At 36.5% G+C, this 16,805-nt stretch overlaps 1 protein-coding gene across 1 annotated transcript in view; it reads left to right on the plus strand.

Moving 5' to 3' along the window:
* TUT4 (terminal uridylyl transferase 4) overlaps positions 1-9,132 on the plus strand; it is a 135,442-nt gene extending 126,310 nt beyond the window's left edge. The window contains 3 exon segments of the mRNA XM_047083259.1: positions 2,412-2,859; positions 7,428-7,586; positions 8,950-9,132. Coding sequence (XP_046939215.1) covers positions 2,412-2,859; positions 7,428-7,586; positions 8,950-9,017 — 675 coding nt within the window. The 3' untranslated portion in view covers positions 9,018-9,132.
* Positions 9,133-16,805: the final 7,673 nt, after the last annotated feature.

Raw genomic sequence — 16,805 nt, forward strand, 5'->3', positions numbered from 1 at the left:
TAATTCAATACCAATCGAATGTTTGCTTACTCTAAATGTGACATTATGTTTTGGTTTGTCACACTTAATCCTTTGGGCGGCCATGTGAAGTGGAAGGTGTTAGTATGACCAAATTTTACAAATTGGGAAGCTGAGAATAAGACAAACTAAAAGATTCAAACCTAGGTTTGTGTAGCTTCAAAGCTGTTAACTATTAAACATGCTAAATCTGATATCTGTGTTTTAGAAAAAAATCTTTAAGAATTTTTTTAAGGTTTATTTATTTTGAGAGAGACATAGAATGAGCAGGAGAGGGGCAGAGAGAGAGAGATTGATTGATTCTCAAGCAGGCTCTGCAGACAGTGCAGAGCCTCATGCAAGGCTCAGACTCACAAAAGGTGAGATCATGACCTGACCCGAAACCGGGAGTCGGAGGCTTAACTGAGCCACCCAGGCGCCCACTAGAAAAAAATTCCAAGAGTATATGAAGATCAATATAGGGAGAGATTGGGAACATTAAGCAGCCCACTATCCTCACCTATAGTATTTGCGTACCTACTATGGGTCTGACATTTTCATAAATGTTACATAACAGCGGTAATATTAGCTAACATTGTTGAGTGCTATGTACTGTATATATGCTTTTTTCTATTTCTTCCTGTAAAATATTAGAAAAGTACAGAAAATAATAAACATTCATGTAGTACCACCAGACTTTAATAAGTCTTAACATTTTGTTATCTTTGATTTATTAAAAAATTACCCATAGTCAACAATCCCTATGCATTAGTATTGGATCTTAAAACCTTCCTACCATCCCTTCCTAGCTACTAAAATGTATCTACTATCCTTAATTTGGTGTTTATATTTCCACATGTATTTTAATTAAACTACACAAAAACCTATGAGGTAGATTCAGTTCATTATTTATACATTACAGGTAAAAAAACCAGATTTAAGTTTTTTGCCTGAGGTCAAAACACACTTGTAAATTGAACTTGAACCCTCAGGCTCTGTCTTCAAAACCTATGCTCTAACCACTTTCCTGTGCTGCTTCTACTCTACCCTTTGCTTCCAACACTCACTTTTTTGTTACCTGATATTTGGATAAGAGCCTAATGGACACTGCTGTTCTGATGCCTCACAAAGCACTTTAACTTCAAAATGTCTGGAATGTAACATTTTTCTCCAAATCCCTAGACTGGCCTCTTCTTGCTCCTGTGTTCTCCATCTCATTGAATGATCCTATTCTCTGGTTTCCAGAACTACTCCTCTCCCTCAATTCACACATCCAAATCAGTCACCAAATCCTGTTGTTTCTACCTATAAAAAAGAGCTCACAGCCATTTGCTTCCCTGTCCCTATTTTGTAGCCTAGCTTACCATCATCTCAGGACTATTTATTGTAGCAGCCTTTTAATCAGTCTCATTAGTGTTTTTTCCCCCCTAATATTTTGTTTCATTCCTGTTAAGCCAGAATAATTTTTTCTAAAACACATATTGATGATGTTCCTGATCCACTTAAAACCCTTTGGTCATTTTCCAGTGCCCTCAGGATAAAGTCTTAACTACAAGGGCTGTAGTACCCTTCATTATCTTGCCCCTCATTGGTTCTTAACCTCAAATCTGCTGTTCCCCTGCCTTTGTACTCCAGTAATATTAAACTTATTTCACAATCCCATTACTTAAAAAAGCCAGGTGTTCATGAGCCTAAAGACCTTCAGTCATGTTGTTTTCTCTGCTCAAAACACTCTTTCCTTCCCCTTATCCCTATTCTCTTTTATCAGACTGAGTTCTATTACCCTTGAGTCTCAGCTTCCTTTGGGAAGCTCTCCTTGATTTCCACTTTCATTCATCTTTCTCTCTTCCCAAAGTACTTTTAGGTGTTCCTGCTTTGGGATTTCCTTATACACTATACATTATACATTCTTTATCATAGTAATCATTTTAATTTATTTTGATTGCTTGTGTAATCTTCATGTGCTCTTCTTCCTTTTCCCCATAAACTTTAAGTTCCATGAGGGCATATATGTTAGTGTTGTATTTTTAACACCTAAAACAATGCCCAGACGTAATCAACACTTGTTGAGGGACTGAATCAAAGTGGCTGTGAGATATTTAGATATAAGTTTCCAGTTACAGTTGGAAATGTGGGTTCTGCATGATGGGAATGACGTCTGGGGTCTTTTTTCTTTGGATAGTGAAAGGGTTTATAGGGTAGTACATATGTCAGAGAGAGTTTGAGGATCTTGAAGAAAATTCTATTTTCATGTAAAATGAGGCTCTATTATTGTTTATTATACACATTATAGATTTCTGTTTATAATGTTCTAATGAAATAACTCCATAATTTTGTATTTTGATTATCTCTGCTTTTATAATAGTAAGATGTTTTAAAATTAATTTTAAAATGTTATCTTTTTCTCTTTGCAGTCTGATTCACCATCTTATTCTCCTCAGCCCCAACCATTTCCACAGAACTCATCCCAGTCAGCTGCCATTACCCAGTCTCCATCCCAGCCAGGATCCCAACCCAAGCTTGGCCCACCTCAGCAGGGAGCCCAGCCCCCACATCAGGTCCAGATGCCTATGTATAACTTTCCCCAGTCACCACCAGCTCAGTATTCTCCCATGCACAATATGGGACTGTTGCCAATGCACCCTCTCCAGATCCCTGCCCCGTCCTGGCCTATTCACGGCCCAGTGATCCACTCTGCACCAGGCAGTGCCCCCAGCAATATTGGCCTGAACGATCCCAGCATCATCTTTGCACAGCCTGCTGCCAGACCTGTGGCGATCCCTAACTCCTCTCATGATGGACACTGGCCTCGTACTGTGGCTCCAAATTCCCTGGTGAACAATGGTACAGTGGGAAATTCGGGTAACCCTTCCTTTTCTTCTTTTGTATATGTCTGTAGAAAGGTTGGGTGGTTGGTTTTATTGGTTGAACTGGGGGAAATAAAAGTGAGGAAATATTTACAGAGGGGCAAGTATAGGATTAGATACAGTATATGGGCTATGGATTCATACTGCCTAGATTTGAATCCTGGCTCTGCCATTTATTATGTGGGATTAGGCAGTTGCTTAATCTCTTTATGCATTGATTTCATCTGTAAAATAAGGATATTAATAGCATCTAACTCACAGGGATGTTGTGAATATTAAATGAGGTAATATACATAAATGTCACTTTATGATTATTTTATTTTATTATATATATATATATTTTTTTAATATATGAAATTTATTGTCAAATTGGTTTCCATACAACACCCAGTGCTCATCCCAAAAGATGCCCTCTTCAATACCTATCACCTACCCTCCCTCCCACCCCCCCATCAACCCTCAGTTTGTTCTCAGTTTTTAAGAGTCAACTTTATGATTATTTTAAAGTTTCACTGCAATCCTGCTTGGTGCATTACTAGCACTCATTTTATAATTTAGGAAACTGTAGGGTTAAGTAACTTACTATCATGCTCTTGTAATTAATCATGGTAGATCCAAGTTTTAGATCAATTTCTTTCTTCAAAACTTTGTTCTTTGCCCTAGTAAGAAACAATTCTTACTAATAAGTAAGGAGCAATTCTTTAAAAAGCTATTACTAGCACTTTGTAGCATTAAAAACTACTAGTTTTTTCTGATATGTAAGTAATACATTTTCATTATAGGACATTTGAAAAATAAAAGATAATCCATAATCTCAATTCCTAGACATAATTGCCAAGTAATACTTAGGTGTGTTACCATCCATTTTTTAAATATTTGCATAATTAAAAATACATGTACCATAAATCTTGTTTAATATTCAACGTTTTAGTTGATTATATTTTTATTTTAAAAACTTTTTTGAAATGTACACAGAAGGAGGGAGTTTTAAAGTAGGACAAGCACCCTGTTACCCAGCTTTTAACAGTTACCGATATTTGCTATTCTTTGACCCCTTTACCTCATTTAAAAAATTCTTTTGGCTTTAGTATTTAATCAAATCTCAGACATTGGATCAAATTTCCTTATAAATCTGTTTGTATCTCTTTAAAAAAAAAATCACAAGACCATTACCATACCCCGTATCACCTAATACCTGTTCATTTTTATTCTTTTTCTAAAATTACTGTTATTGTTGATTTATTTGAATCAGGATTCAAACAAAGCCCTTACATTATAAGTGTATGCTTATTTTATTTCTTAAGTTTCCTTTAATATGTAATACTTTCTCTTCACTATTTTTTCCCCCATATAAACTGTTTATTAAAGAAACTGTAGAACTTCTTATATTCTGATGTTGGCTGAATTGTATCTTTGTGGCATTATTTAACATGTACCTCTGTCCCCATATTTCCTATAAATTGGAAGTTAGGTCCAGAAGCTGGATTAGATTCAGGTTATTTTTGTTGGCAAGAATTTATCTCTTGATTGGTCCTGTATGTTTCTTGTTCCCTCACTTCAAAAAGAACTTACTCTCACTGTTCCTCTTTTAGTGATCTAAGATTGATCAATGAGTTAGGTGATATCAGTGTCTTCTGTCCATTATGAAGCGTCCCATTAATTTTTACATAGTAGTTTTAGTTGTTACTGATAATTATTTCTGATAATTGCTATTTTACTAGGGGTTGTAAAATGATGATTTTCTATTTACTGCTTGTGATTCTTCTATAAAGAACTTTTCTTATTAACTACTTGATTATCCTGAAATATAGGAAAAGACTAAAAGCTTGATTCTTTCCCTTTATCAATTTTCACAAGTATTTTAGTACTTTTTATACAAAAATATGCTATTGCTTAGAGTACTATGATGGAAGAAGTACCTCTGCTCTCTTTGGAACAATACATATAATGTATTTTGCTGAGCAGAAATGTCAAAGTATGGGAACTCATTCAGATTTCCAAGATCAAAGGATATGTGGCATATATGACCATTCTTTTTTTTTTTTTTTTTTTTAATTTATTTTGAGAGAGAATGAGTGCAAATGGGGAGGGGCACAGAGAGGGGGAGAGAGAGGGAGAAAAAGACTCCCAGGCAGGCTCTGAACTGTCAGCACATAGCCCAGTGTGGTGCTGGAAACCTACAAGCTGCAAGATCATAACCTAAGCTGAAATCAAGAGTCACATGCTTAACGGGCTGAGCCACCTAGCACCTAGGCACCCCATACATCTTCATTCTAATGTGATCTCTGTTTCTGTCATTCAACAAATGTTTATTGTATATATGCTATGACATGTACCATGATAGTCACTGGGTTATATAATGAACACAGACCCAGTGTCTTGCCCTTTGATACAATGGCTCAGTTTTTACAGTTTTATTCTTCCCAGTACCACCACTAGTTGATCTCTGTCAGTCATAATGAACTAATTAATTAACATCCTAGGAACATACTGTATTCTCTCTTACCCCTAATTGTTTACTAAAGTTGTTCCTTCTGCCTGGAAAAATCCTCTCCCTATCTCTCCTTCTTACTCTCACCTCCTTTTGCTTTGCTCCAAAGCTTGGGTGACTCATTCATCTTCCATTTTTAAATTTAGCTCACTTTCTAACAGGAACCCCTCTTGTTGATTTTGTCCTCCAATTGTGCTAGGTATCCTTTTTCTTTTCCATGTTTCCTTAATATCTATATCTTTATACTTGTCTTATGAAATTGCCAGTTTACTTGTTTGCATAACCCATTAGGCTGAACTTCTAAAGCCGTGAATTGTTTCTTCTCTATCATTGTCTCCATCGTGTCCAATATAGTGCCCGGATGTATGGTAGATACATTATTCATATAATATATTATTTTTATTATATAATGATTACTCAGTAAATGTTATATTGTTATATGTGGAATGGATTTACAACTCCTAGTTAATATTACAGCTAAAATTACTAATTTGTTGAAAATGGAAGGATTGGGTGAGAATATATTATGAAAATATTGTGAAAAATGGCCGAGGGAGATTGGAATATATCCTAAGAAATACTCTTTGATGTCAAAACACATTTCTCAGTTGGTCAAGACCTTAATATATATACCCAGTCTCATTTAAAGCAAAAAATATACCCTGTAGCTTCAGTTCTTAATTGTAACTTGGTTTTATGAACTTTCAGCAAAGCAGCTGCTTTGTTTTTCTGCTTACCTCCTGAGAAGACTGAGTTTGTTAAGAGTGTGGCTAGTATGGGTTTTAGTTTTCTGGCTGTGTACTCCTCCCTATCCAGTACCTCTTAATTTGAGTCTGCTAGGAAGTTTAGTGAATGAGGGGAGTGTCTTTCAGATTATTTCCTGCCATATTGTGACCCTGGATGAGAAAAACCACCAGAAATGATGCAAAAGATTTAGGAGTAATTACTTAGGAGTAATTTGAAAAGATGCACTTTGAAAGATGTACTTCTATCTTAAAGGGAAGTAGATTGTGGGGGTTGTTTGCCATAGAATGGATAGCACTCCTATTTTTTGAGTCTCTACTTACATACCACAACTTGTGCAAGCCACATTGTTTTTGTTATCTAATTTAATCCTCACAACAGCCAGAGCTGCATAATTGAACTTCAGTAATTTTTGGAACTGGGATTTGAACTTTGACCTGGTTGGCTCCAAAGCCCAAGTTCTCAACCATTACACCGCAGTGCTTCAGTTTCTAATAGAATTGCCTTTTGAACCATGATACAGTTGTTTCTAGGATAGTGGCATTGTCTTTAGGAAAAAGTGGAAGCTCCTTAATGATGTACTAAGGTTCTTTAAAATGTAAAGCCTACCTTATCCATCCAGCCTTTTTTTCTTTCATTGCCTCCTTTTACTCCTTAGTGGTACTGCTGATTGTTTTTGCAGCTTCCCAAACTTGCTGTACTGTCCTGTTTCCTGGCTATTGTACTTGTTATTCCTTCTGTTTAAAATGCCCTCTTTGCCCTGTTTTGCCTAACAATTCCTTGTGCTTTAAAATTTAGTTTAGTCAGTCATCTTAGGAAAACCTTCTCTAGCCTTGAACCAAATAGGTTAGCCCCCTCTTTATTTTTCATTATTATTATAATTTTTTTAATATTTATTTTGAGAGAGAGAGTGCCCAAGCAAGCAGGGGAGGGACAGAGAGAGAGGAGAGAGAGAATCCCAAGCAGGCTCCACACTGTCAGCACAGAGCCCGACGCAGGGCTTGAACTTGCAAACCAAACCCAGGCTGAAACCAAGAGTCAGTCACTTAACCAGCTGAGCCACCCAGGCACCCTAGTTCCCTCTTTAGAGCACCTTCCACCAATCTCTTATAGCAATGACTACTTATTATTGTATCTCTACCTTTTATATGTCTCTTTTATGAATAATTTGAGCACAGTGTTTGATTCTTAAAAAAATTGGTATCCTCTGCATTTAGCATTGTTCTTGTCCAGTGGTAGGTACTCAATAAATCTTTGTGGAATGAAGGAATATTTAAATGAACAAACTGATATTTTAAGTATGTCTTTCCTGTCTTGTTGAAATGCAGAGCCAGGCTTTCCAGGACTAAATCCTCCAATTCCTTGGGAACATGCACCACGTCCCCATTTCCCTCTTGTCCCAGCTTCGTGGCCTTATGGTTTGCATCAAAACTTCATGCATCAGGGAAATGCCAGATTTCAGCCCAACAAACCGTTCTATACTCAAGGTACCGTTGTTTACAAATTCATTAAGAGGCTGGGTGGGTTTTGTTCTGGGACAAAGGTGGCTTTGTGAAGGCAAGGAACCAGGAGTGAGATTTTATGCATTCAGTAAACATTTTATTGAGAGCATACTGTGTGTCACACTGTGCTAGGTGCTTGTTCAGGCAAGAATTAAGTAAAACCTGTACACTTAGAAGAGCCAGACATGTAAAATAGACAAGGATAGGAACTTAGAAGGAGTCAGTTAAATGTTATCCTAGCAGAGTTTATAGGAGATATGGACACCAAGGATCAAATCACACAAGATTTTGACATTTGAATTAGACTGTGAAAGAGATACAGGATTTGTTTTTCCTAGAGATTTGTTAGAGATTATAGGGGAAGAGTGTTCTTAGCTGAGGGAATATATATGTAAAGTCGAGGAGTTTTGCCTGGCATAGTGAGGAAAAAAGAAGAGAAAATAATAGGACTAGAGGATGAAGTGGATGGGAAAGATGTGTACATGATGAGGCTAGAGAAGGTAGGCTGAGGCCATATTATGAAAAACTTTTTGGACTATGTTTAGTAAGTAGTGTGGATTTAATAGAAGTTTTTGAGTTGAATAGTGACATAGTCAAAATTTGTTTAGTTGAACTTGAATGACATTAGAAATCATTTATTCTGTTAGTGCTGACATACCAATAATAGGTTTGATCTAAGTAATGAATATTACAAACTAAGGAGAACTTATAGCATTTTATCTAGCCTACTTGCCTCGAAGGTATTTCAATTCTAATAGGGAATGTCTGAGTCTGGCCCTCAGCTCTTCGTTAACCTATGAATTAAAAAACTAGAGTCAGTTACTTACGACACTTAAACTAGGAGTTCAAGAAATTAAAGAAAGGCACTCAAGAAATGCTGACTGAATTAAATGGTAACTTTAAGGGGAAACCCTGGTACAAGTTTCAGGCTTGATTCATTTAAGCCTTTGTAAACTATCCGTGTATTGCTGGGGCATCCCTATATTATAGAATGGCAGAACATTGACTGTGGTGGACTTAATCTTCTGAGTAAAGAACTAAGGTTGAAAAAAGTTATTATTAATCATATAAGGGCTTGGTGGGCTGGTGGGATGGTTGGGGGGAGTCTGAAATTCTTCCCTGATGAATTTGTTGCCTTTGGTACCTCCCCTTCATCTCTCTTTTCTTTCACATACCCATGTTTCCCTGCTCTCCTCTTCTTTCTCCTGTGAAATGTTTTTACATGCTTTATCTCCTCTTTACTATATAAATAGAAAAAAAGAGAACTAGCTACAAGTTATTAATTCTAAGGGTTATCAGATATATAGGCACAAGCCTTTCAGTTTCCTGTCTGTGTTGTGTCCAACAGACAGATGTGCCACCCGTCGGTGTAGAGAGCGTTGTCCCCACCCACCAAGAGGAAACGTGTCGGAGTAATGCGAGTCCATTTTCTTTCAGCTGGTCTACCGATGCACAGCAACCAGCCAATCCTGCTGTCTCAAGGGTATCCGTACCTCAATGTCAGTTACATTCAGCAGAAAAAGTGACATTTAATGGAAAGCAAAACAAATCAGGTCCTGATTTAAAATTTTAACACGTTTAGATAGCTTATTTAAATTCTAAGACTGTTTTTAAAGACTGTATTATTTGTATATAAATATGAACTATAGTTTTTACTAGTATCACCAAATTGAGTGATACAAATTTCATCTATTTTATTACCCTATTTTTAAGGGAATTTTATGTTTTGTTTAATCTTGATGAATTGTATAAAGAGAGAATTTAAAAAATTACATTCTTTATTTTCTATTAGCTGTATTCATACTTTGGTTGCTTCAGACTTTATATATATTGTTCTTAAGAATTAGGAAAAACTTTCATGTGTTTTAAATTTGTCACTTCTATTCTTTACAGAACCTTGTAGTGCCAAAAACTTTTTAAAAGCTAAAAAAAAAAAATAATAAAATAAAACTACAACGTGAAGATTCAGAATTTTTTCTTTTACATTCTTGTATATTGAAAATATTCAAAATTGAACAGAAAGTTGCTTTTGTCTGTATTTGAAGTAATTCTATTTTAAGTTAATAAATCTTTTTGACAAGAGTCAAATTTGGTTAATTCATATGGTTGTTTAGATCATGGAGATATGTAACAATTTAGAGATTTGTTTTACTCTCAGTGAATGGAGCATTCTAAATTACAGACTTAGAGAACCAAGAATCTTTTTTAATGTCCTTAATTTTACTGGATCTTCACAACACCCATATGAAGTTGATAGAAACATATACTGTCTTCATGTCTGTTCATCATTGAGAAAACAGAGGTGCAAAACAATAAAGTGAATTCCAAGGTAGCACACTTCTGTGTTGGAAAGAGAATGGAAACAGATCTTATGAAGAAGAATTTTTAAACACTGAAACTGATACTGGCAATTTGAGTGGAGGGAAGAGATTTCTTACTTACTGAGGTACTAGTATGTGCCAGACTATCCATTCTGAGTTCTGTTACTACCTGGAATGCACACTTGCCAGGATGGTGTTTACCAATAATGGTTGTGGTAACTGATTATAGTTGAAATTAAACTTGTGTTGTTAGTAGTATTTTAGCTCTTTTTGGTACTATCCATTGAGCTGAGGTCATTTTGTCTAAACCTCCCAATTACATATTTGACAGGGATTTTGGACTAAGTGATCCTATAGATTTATTTGGAAATCTGCAGAATAAGTAAATACAAATGTATTTTAAGGACAGTGTATTATCTTTGTTCTGCTTCCTCAGATATGCATTACTTAAATAGGAGACTCTGGGCTTTTGCCATATTTTCCAACTTGGAAGATGCTTGAAATCTATTGCAGGAGGTTGAGGGCTTTCCTGCCATATTTACAGCCCTGAAAAGGTATTTATTAAATGTTAAGATCAGGTCTATTTACTGTAAGTTCTTCATATTAAAACTTCAGTATCTCTCAGAATCCTACTAAATGGTGGAGTTTGCTCATTTGTTCTGTTAATGAGATAGCTGGCCCAGTGTATGTTTTTGTTAAAATATAGGCATACCTCGGAGATGTTGCAGATTAGGTCCCAGATCACTGCAATAAAGCGAGTATCGCATTAAAGTGAGTCAAATGCCTTTTTTGATTTCCCAGTGCATGTAAGTTACGTTTACACTTATCCTGTAGTTGATTTAAGTGTACAGTAGCATTGTCGAAAATGTACATGCCTTAATTTTATTGCTAAAATATGTTAACTATCAGCTGAAATTCAGTGAGTCATAATCTTTTTGCTGGTGGAGGGTCTTGACTTGAGTGCTGACTGATCAGGTGGTTGTTGCTGAAGGTTGAGTTGGCTGTAACAATTTCTTAAAATAAGACAAAAATGTAGTTTTGCCACATAGATTGATTTTATTTCACTTGAACACGTAGATGCCACTGTAGGGTTCTAAATTAGCCTAATTTCAATATTATGTCTCAGGGAAAAGGGAAGCCCAAGGGGAGAGAGAGAGATGAGGAAATGGCTGATTGGTAGAGCAGTCAGAACACACGCATTTATTAAGTTTGCTATCTTATATGGGCATGGTTTGTGACACCCAAAACCATGGCACAGATCACCGTGATAAGTACAATAATACAAAACTTTGAAATATTGTGAGAATTACCAAAATGTGATAGAGACACAAAGTCATCAAATGCTATCAGAAAAAAAGGCACCAATAGACTTGCTCCATGCAGGGTTGCCATAAATCCTCAATTGGTCAAAACAAAACAAAACAAAAAACCTCAGTATCTTTGAGGGGCAGTAGTTGAAGTGCAGTAAAACGAGGTATGCCTATATGACTTGGAACATTGGTGGTTTTTTGTTTTTGTTTTTTTTAATGTTTTTAGTTTTGAGGAAGAGAGTGAGAGCAAGTGGAGGAGGAGCAGAGAGAGGGGGAGACAGAGGATCTGAAGTAGGCTCTGCGATGACAGCAGAGTCCAATGTGAGGCTCAAACTCATGAACTGTGAGATTATGACCTGAGCCGAAGTCAGATGATGCTTAATTGACTGAGCCACCTAGACACTCAGCATTCAGGTTTTTTTTAAATAGCGTTCATGTATTTAATCTTTTTTCAAGTCTTGGAGAACAGATGATGAGGTATGTAAAGTGTTCATTTTACTGTTCTTTTGAATTTATTTGAAACTTTCGTTAAAAAAAAAATCTCTGAGGCACCCAGTCTTAAGAGCATGCAGCTCTCGATCTTGGGGTTGTGAGTTTGAGCACCCTGTTAGGTATTGAGATTACTAAATCTCCAATAAGAGACTGTCCCTAATTCAGCTTTACTTTCTAAAGGAAAGAGGTATATATCACCTGGAAAAACGTTATTTTGGGGGTTTTATAAAGCCCAGTAATTTAGGCTTTACTTTTGTGACAGTGTTCTATATAGTAATTTTCAGTATGTCACTTGTCCCTCCTTCAGCAATTACCAGTGCTCAGTAACTGGCAAAACTGTTCCAAGTGGAAAACTGTAATAATACTCTAAGTTTGTAATTTATACCAGCAGCAGCTCAGTTTTAGAAGTTTGTAAACTTCTCTTAGAAGTTGTAAACTTAAAAGTTTTTGATTGTGAATTCAAATTCATTGTAGAGCAGTTGGAAGTGCCAAAATTATCAATCTTTATTCAGAGTACACACACACACCACACTTAAGACCATATTGTTTTGAAATGTTTTGTATAATGTTTAATGACATGGAGAGATTAGTATCTTCCATTGCCATTAAAGATTATTCAAAGTATGAATATTAATTTTGTACTATATAATTTATTTAAGTGCCCTACAGATGGACATTTTTGCTGTTTTTTCCTCATATATTAAAAATTATATAAGATGATGGGATAAAGCTATTTTTGTATATATTCTAGCATGGTGAATATATATAGATATATATTTATATTTGTATATGGGATTATTAGGTAAAAAAGGTAAAAGTTTTAGGATTCCTGCTATATATTGCCAACCTGCCTCCAGGAAGGTGGTTACCATTTTGTGGTCCCCAAAAATACATCAAATGTGTTGGTGAGCTTATAAAATAGCTTTAAAGTCGGAACAACTAATTTTTTCCCTTGTGAAGGAAAATTTAAATGTATTCATTTAAAAAAAGTATTAAATAAAGGAACAAAGTATAGAAATCATCCATCAATCAGAAATACTTTTTAAACCTCAGGTTTACTTTATTTTTTTATTAAAAAAATTTTTTTTTATGTTTATTCATTTTTAAAAGACAGAGACAGAGCACAAGCAGGGGTGGGGCGGAGAGAGGGGGACACAGAATCCAAAGCAGGCTCCAGGCTCTGAGCTGTCAGTACAGAGCTCGACGCAGGGCTCGAACTCACGATGAGATCATGACCTGAGCCGAAGCTGGACGCTCAACTGCCTGAGCCACCCAGGCACGCCTCAGGTTTATTTTAATACTATTTTTTAATGTTTATTTTTGAGACAGAGAGTGTCAAAAGCAGGGGAGGGCGGGGGGGGGGGGAACAGAGGACCCAAAGCAGAGTTATTTAAGTAATCTTTATACTCAGTGTAGGGCTTAAACTCATATCCCCAGTCAAGAGCTATATGCTCTTCTGTCTGAACCAGCCAGGCAACCCCCAACTATCTCTCTTAAACATAGACAAACATACATACAAAGAGTTTTTAGAAAGTGGGCTCATGTGCTATGTTCAGTAAATATAGCAAATTAATTTTACTTGGATTTAACAAAAAGTGAAATGAACTGCTCAACTTAAAAATTTTTTTCTATGGTAGTTCTAAAAGATTTCCTTAAAATTTTTTTTAATTTTAGCAGGGGAGAGGGGCAGAGGGAGAGAGAGAATCTTAATTAAGCAGGCTCCATGCTGTGTGGAGCCCGACACGGGGCTTGATCTCACAAACACTGGGATCATGACCTGAGCTAAAATCAAAAGTTAGATGTTCAACCCACTGAGCCACCCAGGCACCCCACTAAAAGACTCCTCTTAAAATTAAGGGCAATTATAGAAAACATTAAAGAGGCTGGAGTTATTTTTTCCTGGTTTTCATGTATGTTTTAATGAAGTGTAGGACTCCTATTATGAAAAACAAAATCCACACATTTTGTTCACATCAAGTCCTAAAACTATTTCCCATTTTTATTTAGTTTTTAAAATGTTTACTACCATTCCTTTCACTGCTGCTTTTTATTCCTAAATCCTGAATTTGATTAATTTCTTGTTGGGTGAGTTTTATTGTCAGGCGTTTTTCTCCTAAGTGATTAGAATGCATATTCCCTTTACATTTTGTTCTTAATTTTTTTTACTGTTTATTTTTGAGAGAGAGAGAGAGGCAGAGCAGGAGTCCGGAAGGGGCAGAGAGAGAGGGAGACACAGAATCCAAAGTAGGCTCCAGGCTCTGTGCTGACAGCACAGAGCAGGACTTGAACTCAAAAACATGAGATCATGACCTGAGCTGAAGTCAGACGCTTAACCAACTGAGCCACCCAGGCGTCCTTTCCCTTTGTGTTAAAAAAAAAATTTTTTTTTATGTTTTATTTTGAGAGAGAGCTAGCACATGGGGGAGGGGCAGAGAGAGAGGTCCAAAGCAGGCTCCAGGCTCCGAGCTGCCATCACAGAGCCAGACACAGGGTCAACCCCACAAACTGGAACTGCGAGATCATGACCCTAGCAAGTCCATTGCTCAACTGATCGAGTCATCCAGGCGCCCCACCCCCTTTTTACATTTTAAAGACAACTTTGGGTGGGTATAAAATTCCTTTCACAACTTTACCCCTAGAGCCTTTTGCTTCACTGCCTTGTGAAGTTTGTTCTAAGATCTGAGACCAGCCTGATTTTTTTCCCCCTCATTATACAGGACTTGATTTCTCTGCTTAGATGTCCTTGTAATTCTTTGTGTCTTACCTTCATCAGGCTATTTCTTAATAGATTGTTCATTATTTCAAGAAAATTTTCTTGTATCTGGATATTTAAATTTGCTCAATTTTCTTCATCAGGAATGTGAATTATGCATATGTAGGATTTCAAGTGTTTTACTACCTTTATATGTCTTTTAAAAATTATTTCCCATTTTTATTTTCTCCAGCCTATTTTTTGTATGCCTTATATTTATTTTATATTGCTTTATAATAAGGCTTTTATTTGTCCAGTTTTTTAAATCATTTAAGCTCTACTAAGCTTATTTAGTCTCATCTTTGAACATGTATACTTCGCATTTTTTTAAAACATCACTTTGTTAATGGTCTTTTTTTTAAATGTTTATTTTTGAGAGTGAGCTAATGAGCATGAGTGGGGGAGGGGCAGAGAGGGAGACACAGATTTAGAAGCAGGCTCCAGGCTCTGAGCTGTCAGCACAGAGCCTGATGCAGGGCTCAAACTCAAACTGTGAGATCATGTCAGATGCTTGACTGAGCCATCCATGCATCCTGTTAATGGTCTTTTTTTGAGTCTGGAGAACTTGTTACTTTAACTTTCTGCAGGGAGTGACCAGCATCTGTGGTCTTTCTTTTCTGAGTAATGCTTATTTAACCTCAGATCAGTCTATATGCGGGAAATAACAGAAAGGGGCTCAGGGAATGAGGCTTTCAGTTGAGTTCTTATATTGGAAGATTTAACCAAATTAATTGTGGGAAGTGAAATCAATTTAGTAGTTTGCACCCAGGGTTAAAAATGTATTAAGGGGTGCCTAGGTGGCTCAGTCAGTTGAGCATCCAACTTCGGCTCAGGTCATGATTTCATGGCTTCTGAGTTCGAGCCCCGTTTTGGGCTCTGTGCTGACAGCTCGGAGCCTGGAGCTGCTTTGGGTTCTGTGTCCCTCTCTTGCTCTGCCCCTTCTCCGCTCCTGCTCTGTCTCTCTCTCTCTCAACATTAAAAAAATTTTTAAAGACCCACAAAATACTGTATGGAAATATCAGAATGCATTTTGCATGTTTTTTTCCTGAAATGTTTCAGTATAGAATACATGTGTAAAGGGGTAAAATGTAAAATGTTTCTTAATATAGGCTACAGTCAAAAAAGGTTTACAAAGCTACAGTTCCAAGGCCTCATCCAGTAGGCTAGCACACAGATGACAGAAATGGCCCTTCAGCAAAGTTTGTCCTTAGACTTCATCTCGTCTGCAATTCTTTGTCACTAATAAAAGAATAGGAACAATCTGCTTCCTGTTTTAGGCTGGCTGTACTACAATTTGGTTCAGATCTCTCCATACACCTAAATAAGTATGCTTTAAGTTTATAGTTTGTTTGAGGAAGCGAGGCTTATTTCTGTTATTTCAGATTGTCGAGTTTTTGTGGGTTTTTTTTGCAGGTTTTTCAATTTCTTAATCTTATACTTTAAAATGAATATTTTAACAATATACTTGGTTGGTCCATAGGTCATTAAGCCAGAAGACATTTCTTTCCATCCGGATCACTTTGGTAAAGAACTAACTTCTAGGACTCTATAACAGATATCAATAGAGGTGCTTATATTTAATTCTTAAAGGCAGTCTTATATATAGTTGTATGATGAATAACATTAGCTCTTATGGATGACTTTTATCAGCTCAAGTATTACCAGGTGAGGAATCGTTGAAGAATGTAAAATCTCAAATCTCCCAAAATGCTTTAACATTGCTGCAAAAGTCCTTCAGTTCAACAGCAAGCAAAAGAATGTTAATCCTGTGACCAGATCTGGCTTCCCAAGAAACTAGATCGTATGAGGCAACTGGTCTTCAGAATTCTTGGTAGGTCCAGAGCTGTGGGAAGTCCAATCACTTCCCCCCACCCCTCTTTTTTTCCACTGTTTCCTTTTTAAAGGAAAAAAGTTAAGTACTAGTAGAATGAACTCTTCTAGCAAAGATCTCAACACCTTCTTGATTATCAATGCCCACGGACACTTTGCAGTTCTTATTTTGCTTCTAAGTCCTCAAACCCTTAGCTTCTTTGATATACTGTCTCCTAATTCTTCTACCTTTCTGAAAGTTCATTTCCATTTTCAGGTGGTTGACTGCATTGCTTTCTCTCACCAGTGTTTAGTGTTGCCTATGCTTCTGTTGTTGGCTTTTCTTACATAAACACACACTTCCTGGGCAGCCCCCATTTAATTCTACATCTTCCACAATTACCTAAATGTTGTCTATTCAGGGTTAGATCACTATGCTCAACTCCAATTCCTACTTCTAACAACCTGGGCTTTATCTAGATATACCGTAGCAGTCTCTATACTTTAAGTAAAATTGAAT

This window comes from Lynx rufus, unplaced genomic scaffold, assembly GCF_022079265.1.
Source record: "Lynx rufus isolate CCGP_SWC_20201006 ecotype Redwood Valley unplaced genomic scaffold, mLynRuf1.p SCAF_2, whole genome shotgun sequence".
Lineage (NCBI taxonomy): Eukaryota > Metazoa > Chordata > Mammalia > Carnivora > Felidae > Lynx > Lynx rufus.